We start from the raw sequence: 14,725 nt of genomic DNA on the forward strand, positions 1-14,725 counted from the left end.
AGATAACTCCTAAAGGGCGTGCGCACAACTCCATAAATAGAAGTGGTGTCTTTCCACAGAAAAGCCGTGCTGGGCTGTCCTCGGCAACAGGAGCAGCCACAAACCCAGCTGAGATCTGGGGCGTTGTTGGAATTCCCTGGGATGAACGCATCTGCAGAAACTGAGGATTAAGTGACCACCAACCCATCGTTAGAAGATGAACCGAAAAAGCGAGGAGAAGCTAAATTAAGGATCCCCACTTAGAATCATTTTAAGGGAAAACAGAAGTGGAGACCAACTTAGACTTATTTAAGGGTTAGAAGATCCGGTGCAGGTGACGTTGACTCCGTAGTTATGAATAGCAGCAACAGTTAAAAATTAGCTGAATTAACTTAAGATCAAGGCAATGGCACGGGAGAAAATAGAGCTGGAAACATCAGAGCTATCAGCATGGCATCAGGTGCCCAAAGGGAATTGAGCAGAAAATGAGCCCTTGATCTGTGAAAGGAAATTATTTAGAAGAGCCAGCGTGGATTCGTCACGAATCATGGAGTCCTGGAATGATTTGGGTTGGAAGGAACATCAAAGCCCATCCAGTTCCAACCTCTGCCATGGGCAGGACACCTCCAGCTGGATGTGGTTGCTCCAAGCCCCATCCAACCTGGCCTTGAACCCCTCCAGGGATGGGGCAGGCGACACTTCTCGGGGCAACCCGGGCCAGGGCCTCCCCACCCTCAGAGGAAAATATTTGTTCCTAATATTTCTTTCCTCACGGAGAAGCAGAGGGGGTTAACGGAACCGTGTTTTGTCACGACAGAACCTTTGTGTCTGATTTTATTATGATTTCCAGAGGCTACAGCGCTTCATGGTTTAGGCCAGGGGTTAATAACGATTCAAGGAGGTGTTGAAGACAACCCAACACCACTGTGCTGCTAAACTATGTCCTGAATTGCCACATCTACACATTCTTTGAACGCCTTCGGGGTGGAGGTTCCACCACTGTCTCGGGCAGTCTCTTCCAGTGCTTCTTCACGCTTTCAGTAAAGACGTTTTTCCTAATACCCCATCGTAAGGGCGCTTCCTCTCGTCCTATTGTTTGCTACTTGGGAGAAGACCTCAACACCCACCTCCCTACAATCTCCTTTCCTGGAGCTGCAGAGAACGATGAGATCTCCTCTCGGCCTCTTCTCCAGGGTAATCAACCCCAGGGTGCTCAGGCGCTCCCAGAACCCCTGAGCTCCAGATCCTTCCACAGCTCCGTTCCACTTCTATGGAGATGCTTCAACCCCTCAATGTCCCTCTTGGAGTGAGAGACCCAAAACTGAACACAGGATTCGCGGTGTGGCCCCACCAGCACTGAGTCCGTGTTGACCATCCCATCCCTGCTCCTGCCGGCCACACCATGGCTGATCCAAGTCAGGATGCTGTTGGCCTTCTTGGCTACCTGGGCCACCACTGGCTCATGTTAAGCTGCTGTTGACCAAGATCTCCAGGTTCTATTCCACCGAGCAGCTTTCCAGCCACTCTTCCCGGAGCATTGGCTGGGGTTGGTGGGACCCAAGGGCAGGACCCTCATGTCAAGCTTCTCATCCCCCAGCACCCTCAAGTCCTTCTCCTCAGGGCTGCTCTCAATCACATCATCCCCCATCCTGTACTGAAATTCTTTCTGGTCAATAAACTGCTGATGTTTTCATCGGGGGTGAATTTGCAACGTATTTTGGAAAGAAGGAACAAAGCCGACACTTACTCCAGGGTTGGTTTGGTTTGTGACCATCCGTAAAGGTTGTGGACGTCGTAGTGGCTGACGGGAGAGCCATCGGGGAGAAACTGCTGCCCTTCCATGCAGAGCGTTTTGTAACTCAATCCCGCTGATCGGACTCCCAGTCCTGTTGGAAAGGGAACGAGGAAACCTCCTGTAAGAGCCTTAACGAGTTCCTGTTTCTTGAATTTGTGTCACCCTGGTTGGTGTTCAGTTCCTCCTATGTATTTACGTTGATTTACTTTATCTTAAAGCAAATTATTTGGGGGTTCTGAGCTTGGATTTCAGAAGTGTAGGAAATGCTGAAATGTTATTTCAGAAATTGGGGAAATTCCGACATTCCTGATGTTGATGGGAGAGTGTTTGGGTCTACAGGCGAAATGGTGACTTGGCTATGGGTGCCCTTCCTGAAGGGGATCAAAGAGATCCGCCGAGTACACAAAACACTTGGAGACGAAGTCTGTTCCTGAACACGTCGGGAAATGACAGAGTCATAGAATCACTCAGGTCGGAAAAGACCTCAAAGCTCATCCAATCCAAACCTCAGCCCAACCGCGCTGCGCCTACTGAACCATGTCCTGAAGTGCCACATCTACACATTCTTTGAACCCCTCCAGGGATGGAGACTCAACCGCTGCTCTGCGCAGCCTTTTCCAGTGATTCACCACTCTCTCAGCAAAGGAATTTCTCCTAATATCCAAACTAAACTTTCTCGGTGCAACTCGAGGCCGTTTCCTCTCGTCCCATCTCTTGTTAATTGGGAGAAGAGACGAACACCCACTTCACCACAACCTCCTTTCCAGGGGCTGTAGGAAGTGATAAGATGTCCCCTCGGCTTCCACTTCAGACCACACAGCCCCTGGTTCCTCAACTGCTCCCAGAACCCCTGATCTCCAGACCCTTCCCCGCTCTGCTACTCTTCTCCAGACATTCTCCAGACCCTCAATGTCCCTCTTGGAGTGAAGGGCCCAAAACTGAAGCCAGGATTTGAGGTGCAGCCTCACCAATGCTGAGTCCAGGGGGACAATCCCTTCCCTGCTCCCGCTGGCCACCCCGTGGCTGATCCAAGTCAGGATGCCGTTGGTCTTATTGGCCACCTGGATCACTGCCGGCTCACGTTCAGCCACTGATGACCAACACCTCCGGGTTCTTTTCCACTGGGCAACTTTCCAGCCACTCTTCCCCAAGCCTGGAGCATCGCGTGGGGTTGTTGTGACCTACGGGCAGGACCCAACACCTACACCCACCTCACTACCACCTCCCTTCAGGTCCTTGCAGAGAGTTGTATTGAAACGCATCAGAAAGGCGCAGAAGTATCCTAAGAAAGCATTAATGAGTTATCCCCAATTAATACCCCTCTACATCAGTACTCTGGTAAAGCCCTGCTGTGAAGAGCGCATCGAGACCAGGCGTAAGGAAGAGTTTCTTCACCACGAGGGTGGTGAGGCACCGGAATATGTTACCCATGGAAGCTGTGGCTGCTCCATCCCTGGAAGTGTTCAAGGCCAGGTTGGATGGGGTCTTCAGTGGTCTGATCCGGCGGGATGTCCCTGCCCATGGCAAGGGGGGGTGAAGCTGGATGATCTTTAAGGTCCCTTCCACCCCTAAGGATTCTATTTCAACACCGTTCCTCAAATCAGGTGTCATAGTTTTACATCTCCTTCAGGATTAACGAGAGGAGGCACAAAGTTTTGGTCACCAATAGCATTTTTCATCTGGGAAAACTCTGCCAAACTCTGAAATCCGTAACCTCGGTCACATTCAAAGCAAAATCCTAGATAGAAATATCTAGAAAAATCTAGATGGAAAAGAAAAACCCTTCTTAATTCAGTGGGAGATGTCCCTGCCCATGGCAGGGGGGTTGGAACTGGATGACCTCTAAGGTTCCTTCCAACCCAAACTATTCTTCTATGATTTCAAAAGCACCCCGTGATCACTGTTCCCAGCAACAACACCAGAGTTAAGAGCTTTAATCTTCCCCAAAATTCAGTTGACTTTCTCTTATGGGTTCCGTTATGGATTTGCCTACTTAATTTTAACCATTTGTTCCATATTTCGTGTGTCAGAAGTTCTATAGAATCCAGAGGGGCCCAAAATACATAAATTATTTACAGAAGCGATCAGACTTACGCGGGATATATGGTGGAAAGTTGAGCTCTTGGTCTCTACAGCCACCAACAGAGCCGTTAACGAAGCTTGAGGGTTCATTCATGTCCTGAGAAGAGAAATAAAATGCTGGATGCACACGTTTCTCATAAATTTGGATAACTCCTTCCTCCTGTCGCTCCCCCGAGCGAACCAATAGACGCTGTATCAGGTGATGTGTAGAAAGTAGTGTTCGTGCTATCTAATCTAATCTTCGGAGCTGGTGAACCATTGCATCCTCTCCTTCTGCGATAGCGGAAAAATAAGTCTAATGGGGCCGTAAAACCAAAGCCGTGACAGAACAAAGGCAAAGGAACTTGAAGATGACAGAGAAGTGACATCTGGACAGTGCTTCGGGAGCCAAAAAAAAGATGGAGGTCAAGAAAGCCCTGATTTTGAGCCAAGAAAACCTCAAAGGAGGCCGGACGGCCACGAAACGCAGCAGGGGGCTGCTTTCATGGAATCCCTAGGTTGGAAAACACCTTTGAGATCATCAGCTCCAACCATACCGATCCACTACTAAATCATATCCTAAGCACCTCATCAACCCGTCTTCTAAACAACTCCGGGCGTGGGGACTCCACCACCTCCCTGACCATTCCAATGCTTCACAACTCCTTCAGTAAAGAAATTCCTCCTAATATCCGACCCAAATCTCCCCTGGCACACCTTGTGACCGATTTCCCGTGTCCTGCCACCGGCTCCCAGGGGGAAGAGACCAACACCCACCTCGCTACCACCTCCTTTTAGGGAGTTGTAGAAAGCAATGAGGTCTCCCTTCGGTCTCCTTCTCTCCAGACTAAACCACCTCAGCTTCCTCGGCCGCTCCTCACAAGGTTTGTGCTCCAAACCCTTCACCGGCTTTGGAGTCTGTCTCTGGATGCGCCCCAGGACCTCAGCGTCCTCGGAGTGTGGGGCCCAAAACTGAACCCAGGATTCAAGGTCGTGGCCTCACCAGTCCGGGGGCAGAACCATTCCCTAAGTCCCGCTGGGCACATTGTCCCTGGTGCAGGCGAGGGCACCATTGGCCTTCTTGGCCACCTGGGCCACCTGGGCCACTGTTCAGTCAACTGCCAATCAACACCCCCAGGCTCTTCTCCAGGGAGCTTTGCAGCCACTCCTCTCCAAACCTGGAGCACTGCGTGGAGTTGTCGCGGCCCAAATGCAGGACTCGGCACTCGGCCTTGTTGAGCATCATACAGTCGGCCTTGGCCCACGGATCCAGCCTGTCCAGGTCCTTCTGTAGAGCCTCCCCATCCTCAGGCAGATCAACACTCCCACCCAACTTAGTGTCATCTGCAAACTGACCGAGGAAGCACTGTTCCCGTGTCCACGTCATTGCTAAAGATATTGAACAGAAGCGGTGACACCGCTTGTGACGGCCACCAGCTGGACTTTACTCCATTCACCACAATCCTTTGGGCCCGGCCATCCCGCCAAGGGAAACGTCTGCCCACCCAGACCATGAGCCACCACCTTCTCTGGGAGAACGCTGTGGGAGACAGCGTCAAAGGCCTTACGAAAGTCCAGGTGGAACATCCACAGCCGTTCCCTCATCCACTAAGTGGCCACCAGGTCATAGAAGGAGATCGGGTGGCAAACCGGGCCTGAACTCAGGGTTCTTAAACTGATCCCTGGCCAAGGAGATGAGACCAAATCTGAAGATCAAAAAGATGCATAAAAATCTCAGGAAGAGAATAAATTTTTGCACTTACGATCCAGAGGCCGTCAAACTTCAAGCTTAGGGACGCATTGCGGGGGTTGTTGTAGACTTCTGCGATTTCTGTTGCCCACCATTCGATTGTGGAAGTGCGGAAAAAGTCGGGAACGGCAGCATAGGCTCGGTAGAGCTGTGGAAGGAGGAGAAAGAGATGAACGAGGCACGGACGCAGGGCTGAAAGCATTCTGCTCCCAACGCGTTGGAATTTAGAATGATAGAATCATAGAATGGTTTGAGTTGAAGGGACCTTAACGATCATCTAATTCCAAGCCATGGGCAGGGACACCGCCCACTGGATCCGGCTGCTCAAGGGCTCATCCAACCTGGCCTTGAGCATATCCAGGGATGGGGCAGCCACATCGTCCCTGGGCAACCTGGGCCAGGGCCTCACCGCCCTCATCGTGAAGAATTTCTTCTTTATGTCTCACCTAAATCTGCTCCTCCCCCAATTTAAAGCCGTCCCCCCTCGTCCTACCACTCCATGCCTTTATGTAAAGTCCCTCCCCAGCTTCCCTCATAGCAGAGGTTCTCCAGCCCTCAGATCATCTCCGTGGCCTCCTCTGGACCTGTTCCAACAGTTCCATTTCCTTCTCACGTTGAGGATTCCAGAACCGGACACGATACTCCGGATGAGGTCTCCCAAGAGAAGAATAGAGCAGCAGAACCACCTCCCTCCCTGCTGGCCACCACGCTTTGGATGCAGCCCAGGACACGTTGTGGGCTCACACGGAGCTTCCCATCTCCCAGCACCCCAAGCCCTTCTCTGCGGGGCTGCTCTCAACCACATCATCCCCGACCCTGTACTGAAACCATGGATTGCCCCGAGCCAGCGTAGGACCTTGCACTTAGGCTTGTGGAACCTCATCAGATTCACACGGGTCCGACTCTCCAGCCTATCCAGGTCCCTCTGGATGGAATCCTGTCTCTCCAGTGTGGCAACTGCACCACTCAGCTTGAGGTCATCATTGGTTTGATCTTATTACAAATCCACAATTTAGACATTTTCTGCAGCTCGCGCTGATGTTCTTTAGGGGTTTCTGATGTTCTGGTAGAGAAATTGGTCACTTTCTGCATCCAAAGTCCTGGATTTAACTTGAACAGCCAGTCCACTGCTATGAATATAGACCGTAATGAAACCCCTGCTCCCTCTCTGTTTGTGTCAGACACCAAAAAATACCAATCTTTACCTCCACTTGGGTTTCCCAATCCAGCGAGTTATTAACTTCTACGTTGGGGAGATCTGGCCAGACCTGGTAGGAGGAAGGAAGTGTGAAATAACCACATTTAACGGCGTTTTAAAAGTGAGCGTCATGGAATCACGCAGTGGGTTGGGTTGGAAGGGACCTCAAAGCCCATCCAGTTCCACCCCTGCCATGGGCAGGGACACCTCCCACTGGATCAGGGGCTCCAAACCCATCCAACCTGGCCTGGAACCCCTCCAGGGATGGGGCAGCCACCGCTGCTCTGGGCACCCTGGGCCAGGACCTCCCCACCTGAACAGGAGAACATTTCTCCCTAAGATCTCATCTCAATCTCCCCTCTTTCAGCTCCAAACCATTCTCCTCGTCCTGTCCCTGATCCAGAGCCCCTCCCCAGCTTTCCTGGAGGCCCTTCCCCTACTGGAAGCTGCTCTGAGGTCTCCTCAGAGCCTTCTCTTCTCCAGGTGAGCAAACCAATAAGGCTTCGCTTTACGTATTCAAACAGTGACGCAACCTGAAGACACTTTCCCTTTGTAGCCTGCAAAGCATCACCTAAATTCGGGAATGTCCATGGTATTGGAAGCCTCGTCCCCAACATCCACCCTGGAATGATGCTTATTTGGATAAAATAGACCGCTTTTTAACAGCAGCACCTTTGCATATATGATATCATCGGTATTGGGCCATTTTATGAAGACGTCCTTCTCCACGCCCCTTTGGAAGGCCAGGTAATCCGTTTCATTGCCAGAAATGGCCGGATCCTAAAACCAAAGTTAAGACAATTTTACTTTTAAGCTCAAAAGACAAACACAGAAATGGTTTTCAACACCTTTTGTAGCCTACAATGAAATGTAAAACCCAAGTTCAACACTCACCAGGATGAGGATGAACCTCATTCCTTCTTCTTGAATCTTATTAATTAAAGCCGGCAAACCAGAGAACCGTGGGCTGAGGGTGAAGTCCATTTGCCGCTCCATGTAGTCAATGTCTGCATATTGGACATCCTGCCGTGCGCACACCAAAAAAAAATGAATTAAAGGGCTTTTTTTGTCATTTCTTGAGTGACATCATCTACATCACCCATCGACAATGGGATCGTCACCCAAAGGCAACGGCATCAGCAATTGGAGGATTGGAAACCCATACAAAGCAAAGCTGAGAGGACCGGGTTTGTTCAGCCTTGGGAGAAGACTTAAGGAAGACCTTATTACCACGTACTTATACATAAAGGGCTTCTGCCAAGAGGATGGAGACTCCCTTTCTATGAGGAGTTACGTGGGAAAGACAAGGGATAATGGGTACAAGTCGCTCCCGGCGAGATTCCGACTGGATTCTAAGAAGGATATTTTTCACGATGAGACCAATGAAACATTGGAATGATCTCCCCAGGGAAGGGTGGATTCCTCTTCACCGGGCACTTTAAAGGCTCAGCTTGAGAGGGCGTTGGGACACCTTATTTAAACTACAGATCTCCTCAAACGTTGGACCAGATGACCCCTGAGGTCCCATCCAACCTGGAATTCTGGCATTCTACGACACATTCATCATCCAAGAAGGGCAAAAAAAGTTCACAAAGTGCGTAGAAGTGACACTTTGGGACACGGTTTGGTCAGCACAGTGGTGTTCGGCTGACGGTCGGATCGGATGAGATCAGATCTCTTTCCCAGTTTTCTCCAACCCAAGCTTTAACGGCTTTCTACGTACGTAGGGTATCCCGGCTCTTTTCATGTCTTCCACCAAGTCAGCAATTTCGGTGTCATTTTGATATCCGTAGCGGCATAACTGGAAGCCCAGCGCCCAGTAGGGCGGCATGACCGGCCGCCCAACCAGCTGAAAGTGGAAAAGAAAGCGTAATCATTGTGAATATCAACCTACTGGAGAGCATCCCGAGGCAGGCATGGAGCTGGTGAAGGCTCCAGAGGGGCGGTTGTGTGAGGAGCAGCTGAAATCACTCGGTCTCTTCAGCCTGGAGAAGAGGAGACCAAGAGGAGACCTTCACCAATCTCCCTGATAATACGGTCTATCAACAGTCTTTATCTCGTTTTAACCTTGCGTCAAGGGAGGGAAAATGACGACAGCGAGGCCTGGGAGCCAGGAGGGACAACCGTGTCCTGGGGTGCCTCCAGCATGGCATCGCCGGCCGGGCAAGGGAGGGGATCGCCCGGCTCTGCTCGGCGCTGGGGTGGCCCCACCGCGATTGGTGGGTGCAGTCTTGAGTGCTGCAGGAAAAGAGGGACCCAAAGCTACGGGAGAGAGCCCAGAAGAGGACACAACGTTGGTGAAGGGTTTAGAGGGGAAGAGTGTGAGGAGCGGCTGAAGTCCCTTGGTCTGTTCAGCCTGGAGGAGACTGAGGGAGACCTCATCACCATCTGCAGCTTCCTCACGAGGGAAGGAGGCGCAGGCGCTGAGCTCTTTTCTCTGGTGACCAATGACAGGACCCGAGGGAATGGCAGGGAGACACACCAGGAGAGGGTTGGGTTGGACGTTAGGAAAAGGCGTTTCCTCCAGAGGGTGGTGGAGCACTTGGAACAGCTCCCCGGGAAGAAGGCACAACGAGAAGCCTGGCAATATTCAAGAAGCATTTGGTCAATGCCCTCAGAGACGTGGTGTGAACGTTGGGGTTGTCCTATGCAGGGATATGTGTTGGACTTGATGGTCCTCGTGGGTCCCTTCCAACTCGGGTCACGATGTGATTCAACAACAATAACAAAAAATGTCCTTTTTTTTGTTGTTTCTTTAGGGAAAAGAAAGGAAACGAAACCAACCAAAACCCCTAAAGGGTTTGACTTTGTAGCAGGAGACTCGTACCGCCGTGTATTCCTGAACAACCAGCTCTGGTGTGGGCCCCAAAACCACGTAGAAGTCCAGAATGCCCCCGACTGTGCGATAGGTCAGGGCAGGCGTGGGCTGGAGGGTGACGTCTGGAAAAGGGGGACAACACGAGAAGGCAGTGAGTGCCGGCGTAAGGCAAACACCAAACACTGAAGTAAAACACGCTGAGAAAATAAAGTGAGCGTTGATTTTCACCCATGGCATTGCTGTTCAGCAAGAGGACTCCGTGGGCGCTGCCGTCTTCTTCAAGACCCATGTAGAACGGCTGGAAACCATATAAATTCAAGAGGTTCTGCAAGAGAAATGAAGAGCCTTTTATTGGAAAGACGTGAGGGGTATTTGGTTCTTTGCATCTATCAATCAATTATCCGTTATAAATAACACGGTTAATTATGGACCGGATTCACAGCGGTCCAATGTGTGATAAGGAACAGCGTAGGATGAGTGTGCAACAGGAAACGCTGACCGGGAGCAATCGCTTTCAGCCATGGGGGTTTCATAAAATCATGAAATAGTTTGAGTTGGAAGGGACATCAAAGCCCATCCCGTTCCAACCCCCCCTGCCATGGGCAGGGACACCTCCCATGGATCAGGGGCTCCAAGACCCATCCAACCTGGCCTGGAACCCCTCCAAGGATGGGGCACCACCACCGCTCTGGGCAGCCTGGGCCAGGGCCTCCCCACCCTCAGCGTGAAGAATTTCTTCCTAACGTCCAATCAAAATCTTCTCCTCTCCAATTCAGAGCCATTCACCCTCATCCTATCGCTCCTGTGCTCGTAGCAGAGGAGCTCCAGCCCTTGCATCATTTCCACAGCCTCCTCCGGACTCGCTCCAACGGTTCCATGTCCTTCCTGTGCTGAGGACTCCAGAATTGGATGCAGAGATCCACGTGGGGTCTCGTGAGAGCAGAGCAGAGGGGTGGAATCCCCTCCTCACCCTGTTGGTCCCACAATTTTGATGCCGCCCAGGACACGGTTGGCGTTCTGGCTGCGAGCACACATTGCCGGCTCGCGTGGAGCTTCTCATCAAGCAGCACCCCCAAGTCCTTCTCCGCAGGGCTGCTTTCAGCCCCTTCGTGCTCCAAACTCCATTGATATCAGGCATTGCCCCAACCCGGACGCAGCAAATCAACACCGGTTGATACGAAGCAAAGATACGGTAGAAACTCCAGAATGGAAACAGAATGGGGATTGTTTTCCCCCTTCCTCACCCCAGGAGGTTGATCCCTGGTGAACATTCCCCAGGAGACCCAGTTCATGTCATGTCGAAACGTGGTGTGTTCGGTCTCACCAAGGCCATAGACGTATTGGGACGCCAACCGGGTCGAGATCTGAATGAACATGTCGCTGAAGGTGAAAGTCGGCAGCTGAGAATCCCAACTGAAACAGAGGAAAAGAGAACAAATTCCAGCAAACGCGGGCCCTGGCCCAGGCGGCCCAAGAGCTGCCGGGCCCCGAGAGTGGTGGTCAATGGAGTTCACTCCAGCTGGAGGCCAGTCACAAGTGGGGTTCCCCAGGGCTCAGTACTGGGTCCAGCCCTGTTCAATGTCTTTATCAATGACCTGGATGAAGGCATTGAGTGCACCCTCAGCAAGTTTGCAGATGACACTAAGCTGGGAGGAAGTGTCGACCTGCTGGAGGGTAGGGAGGCTCTGCAAAGGGATCTGAACAGGCTGGACTGCTGGGCCGAGACCAATGGCATGAGGTTTAACAAGGCCAAATGCCGGGTCCTGCACTTGGGGCACAACAACCCTATGCAGCGCTACAGACTGGGGGAAGAATGGCTGGAGAGCTGCACAGAAGAGAAGGACCTGGGGGTGCTGGTTGACAGCCGACTGACCATGAGCCAGCAGTGTGCCCAGGGGGCCAAGAAGGCCAACGGCATCTTGGCTTGTATCAGAAATGGGGTCACCAGCAGGTCCAGGGAGGTGATTCTCCCTCTGTACTCAGCACTGGTGAGACCGCACCTCGAATACTGTGTTCAGTTCTGGGCCCCTCACCACAAGAAGGATGTTGAGGCTCTGGAGCGTGTCCAGAGAAGAGCAACAAAGCTGGTGAGGGGCTGGAGAACAAGTCTGACGAGGAGCGGCTGAGAGAGCTGAGGTTGTTTAGCCTGGAGAAGAGGAGGCTGAGGGGAGACCTTATTGCTCTCTACAACTGCCTGAAAGGAGGTTGTGGAGAGGAGGGAGCTGGGCTCTGCTCCCAAGTGACAGGGGACAGGACAAGAGGGAATGGCCTGAAGCTCCGTCAGGGGAGGTTCAGACTGGACATCAGAAAAAAATTCTTCATGGGAGGAGTCATTTGGCACTGGAACAGCTGCCCAGGGAGGGGGTCGAGTCGCCTTCCCTGGAGGTGTTTAAGGAACGGGTGGATGAAGTGCTGAGGGACATGGTTTAAGGGAGTGTTAGGAATGGTTGGACTCAATGATCCAATGGGTCCTTTCCAACCTTGTGATTCTGTGATTCTGTGAAGAAGTCACGGCTGCCCCATCCCTGGAGGGGTTCCAGGCCAGGTTGGGTGGGCCTTGGGCAGCCTGAGCCGGTGGGAGGTGTCCCTGCCCATAGCAGGGGGGGTTGGAACTGGATGGGCTTTAAAGTCCCTTCCAACCCAAACTGTTCTATGAGTCTGTGGTTCTGTGGCCCAAAACTGAACGAACGGAACAAATAATTTACTCTTCTTTGTCAGAAAGGAACTCAACTTGCAGTTAAGTCACATGAAATGAAATGAAAGTGAATCAAATCAAATTGTCACGGCTTACATCGCCGTCCCTGTGCTCCTGCGTCGAACCTGGATGCCAAATGGTTTGGTCTGAACCGTTACGTCATAAAGTCGATTCTCCGCTGTGCTCTCCGGGGTCGCGGGGAGGTCCAGGGGCACCGGCACCTCGTAGCGTTCGTTTGCGTAATCGTAAATCTACGAGTGGAAAATTAATTCATTTCAAGGTAAGCGGAACATTTACATTTACAGAAGTCACATTTAGAGGAAATCAGGACTGAAACAGTGAAAGCGATTTCTTGCGCTCCTCTTAATCAACGGAGTGGAGGACTCCAAGTTGGACACAGGGAAACGTTCAATTGTTTTGAAGTAAAAACAGTACGAAAGATAAATTACTTTGAACGGTTGAGTAAATCTGCTGAGACAAAGCCTCTTCTTCCAACACGTGCTCTTTCTCAGACTCAGTCAAAACAATCGGGTTGGGAAACAATGACCTCAAGGTCTCGTTTTGAGCCAGGAATGGCTCATTTGATTATTTCGCTATCTTAATTCAAGTGGATTCCTTATGTACAGTCAATGAATTTCACCTTTTTGGTTGAACTTTGGTGGGAACGCTGGTGCGGGCTGCCCGGGGGAGCCGTGGCTGCCCCTCTCTGGAGGGGTTCCAGGCCAGGTTGGATGGGGCTTGGAGCCCCCGATCCAGTGGGAGGTGTCCCTGCCCATGGCAGGGGTTGGAACCGGATGGGCTTTGAGGTCCAACCCAAACCATTCAATGATTCTATGGATTTTTAGTCAGTTTTAAGGGATTTTTCTTCAGGTTTTCTGTATCAAAGAAATTGGTGTGAGCCGAATCGAGACCAAGGGCAGCAAAAGCCGTTTGGTTAACAGGAGAAACTTCTTTGGATGACAAAGCATTGTCCGTATAACACAAAATTGACCGGAAACCTTATTCCCAGAAATTCTGCCCGGGGGAACAACACAGACTCGGAGACATTCTGCCTGACCTTAAACTGCAGCATGTGGTCGCTGTGATATTTCACCTCCAGGCGAAGGGTGCTGATGGGCAACGTTGATTTCTCGTAGGCTTTGAGGTTGCTGCTGCTGAAGGTGAGATTGGCCGTCACGCCGGAGGGTGTGTATTCGATGTCGGCAACGGAATAAGCATTGTTGGGGCTGTCGTAATAGCAGTATGGAATGTTTGATGCAGAGTCAACTTCCTGCAGATGGAAACACGGGGCTGGTGAGGAAACCAAGGCACCGGCGACGGCTGCTCGGAGAAGCCATGGAAACCCCACCCCTGGAGGTTCTAACCAGCTACCGCTCTCGACCAATAAAGAAGCTGCGTTGAACCCAACCACCTCAATACTATTTTAGATAAAATTAATTACTTCAAGGTTGTTTGGTCCACTCTGTGCCATTATCAAGTGATGACGATGTCATATTCCCTCTGTCTGTGGCCTTCACTTCAACCCTACCATAAAGGACCTTGAGGTCTTTACAGCCTCTGCCCACTTTGGCCACCTGCGAGATGGGCCCAAAAGCTATTAACGGAGTCAGATGTAACATCTCCATCAGCTTCTACGTTTCTTTACTCACACAACTTGTCTTTAAAATGCCCACTGGGAATTGTGGTTTATCCGTTGGAGACCCTGATAGGAAAAGGAAAGCTCCTTTGACCTTCCTTTGTAATTGAATAGAAGAAATGAAATTGCTCTGAAGTTGGATCTTCAGTTCAATGTCTTTATCACTGACCTGGGTGAAGGGGTCAAACGCACCCTCAGCAAGTTTGCAGAAGGCACTAAGCTGGGAGGAAGTGTGGATCTGCTGGAGGAGGCTCCAAAGGGATCTGAACAGGCTGGGCTGAGGCCAATGGGATGAGGTTCAACAAGGCCAAATGCCGGGTCCTGCACTTGGGGCACAACAACCCTATGCAGCGCTACAGACTGGGGGAAGAATGGCTGGAGAGCTGCACGGAGGAGAAGGACCTGGGGGTGCTGGTTGACAACCAACTGAACATGAGCCAGCAGTGTGCCCAGGTGGCCAAGAAGGCCAACGGCATCTTGGCTTGGATCAGAAATGGGGTCACCAGCAGGGCCAGGGAGGGGATTCTCCCTCTGTACTCAGCACTGGTGAGACCGCACCTCGAATACTGTGTTCAGTTCTGGGCCCCTCACCACAAGAAGGATGTTGAGGCTCTGGAGTGTGTCCAGAGAAGAGCAACGAAGCTGGTGAGGGGCTGGAGAACGTCTGACGAGGAGCGGCTGAGAGAGCTGGGGTTGTTTAGCCTGGAGAAGAGGAGGCTGAGGGGAGATCTTATTACTCTCTACGACTACCTGAAAGGAGGTTGTGGAGAGGAGGGAGCTGGGCTCTTCTCCC

At 51.5% G+C, this 14,725-nt stretch overlaps 1 protein-coding gene across 1 annotated transcript in view; it reads right to left on the bottom strand.

Moving 5' to 3' along the window:
• The window catches only part of LOC104059944 (maltase-glucoamylase), a gene marked incomplete at its 5' end in the record, with an annotated part of 59,027 nt that overhangs the window by 13,039 nt on the left and 31,263 nt on the right, over positions 1-14,725 (bottom strand). Inside the window, 12 exons of the mRNA XM_054051844.1 lie at positions 1,727-1,865; positions 3,869-3,953; positions 5,599-5,733; positions 6,791-6,853; positions 7,456-7,563; positions 7,678-7,806; positions 8,507-8,632; positions 9,611-9,723; positions 9,830-9,926; positions 10,846-11,014; positions 12,393-12,547; positions 13,354-13,566. Of these exons, the coding sequence (XP_053907819.1) occupies positions 1,727-1,865; positions 3,869-3,953; positions 5,599-5,733; positions 6,791-6,853; positions 7,456-7,563; positions 7,678-7,806; positions 8,507-8,632; positions 9,611-9,723; positions 9,830-9,926; positions 10,846-11,014; positions 12,393-12,547; positions 13,354-13,566 (1,532 nt within the window). The remainder of the gene's footprint in view (positions 1-1,726; positions 1,866-3,868; positions 3,954-5,598; positions 5,734-6,790; positions 6,854-7,455; positions 7,564-7,677; positions 7,807-8,506; positions 8,633-9,610; positions 9,724-9,829; positions 9,927-10,845; positions 11,015-12,392; positions 12,548-13,353; positions 13,567-14,725) is intronic.

This window comes from Cuculus canorus, chromosome 30 (assembly GCF_017976375.1).
Source record: "Cuculus canorus isolate bCucCan1 chromosome 30, bCucCan1.pri, whole genome shotgun sequence".
In the NCBI taxonomy this organism is placed as follows: domain Eukaryota; kingdom Metazoa; phylum Chordata; class Aves; order Cuculiformes; family Cuculidae; genus Cuculus; species Cuculus canorus.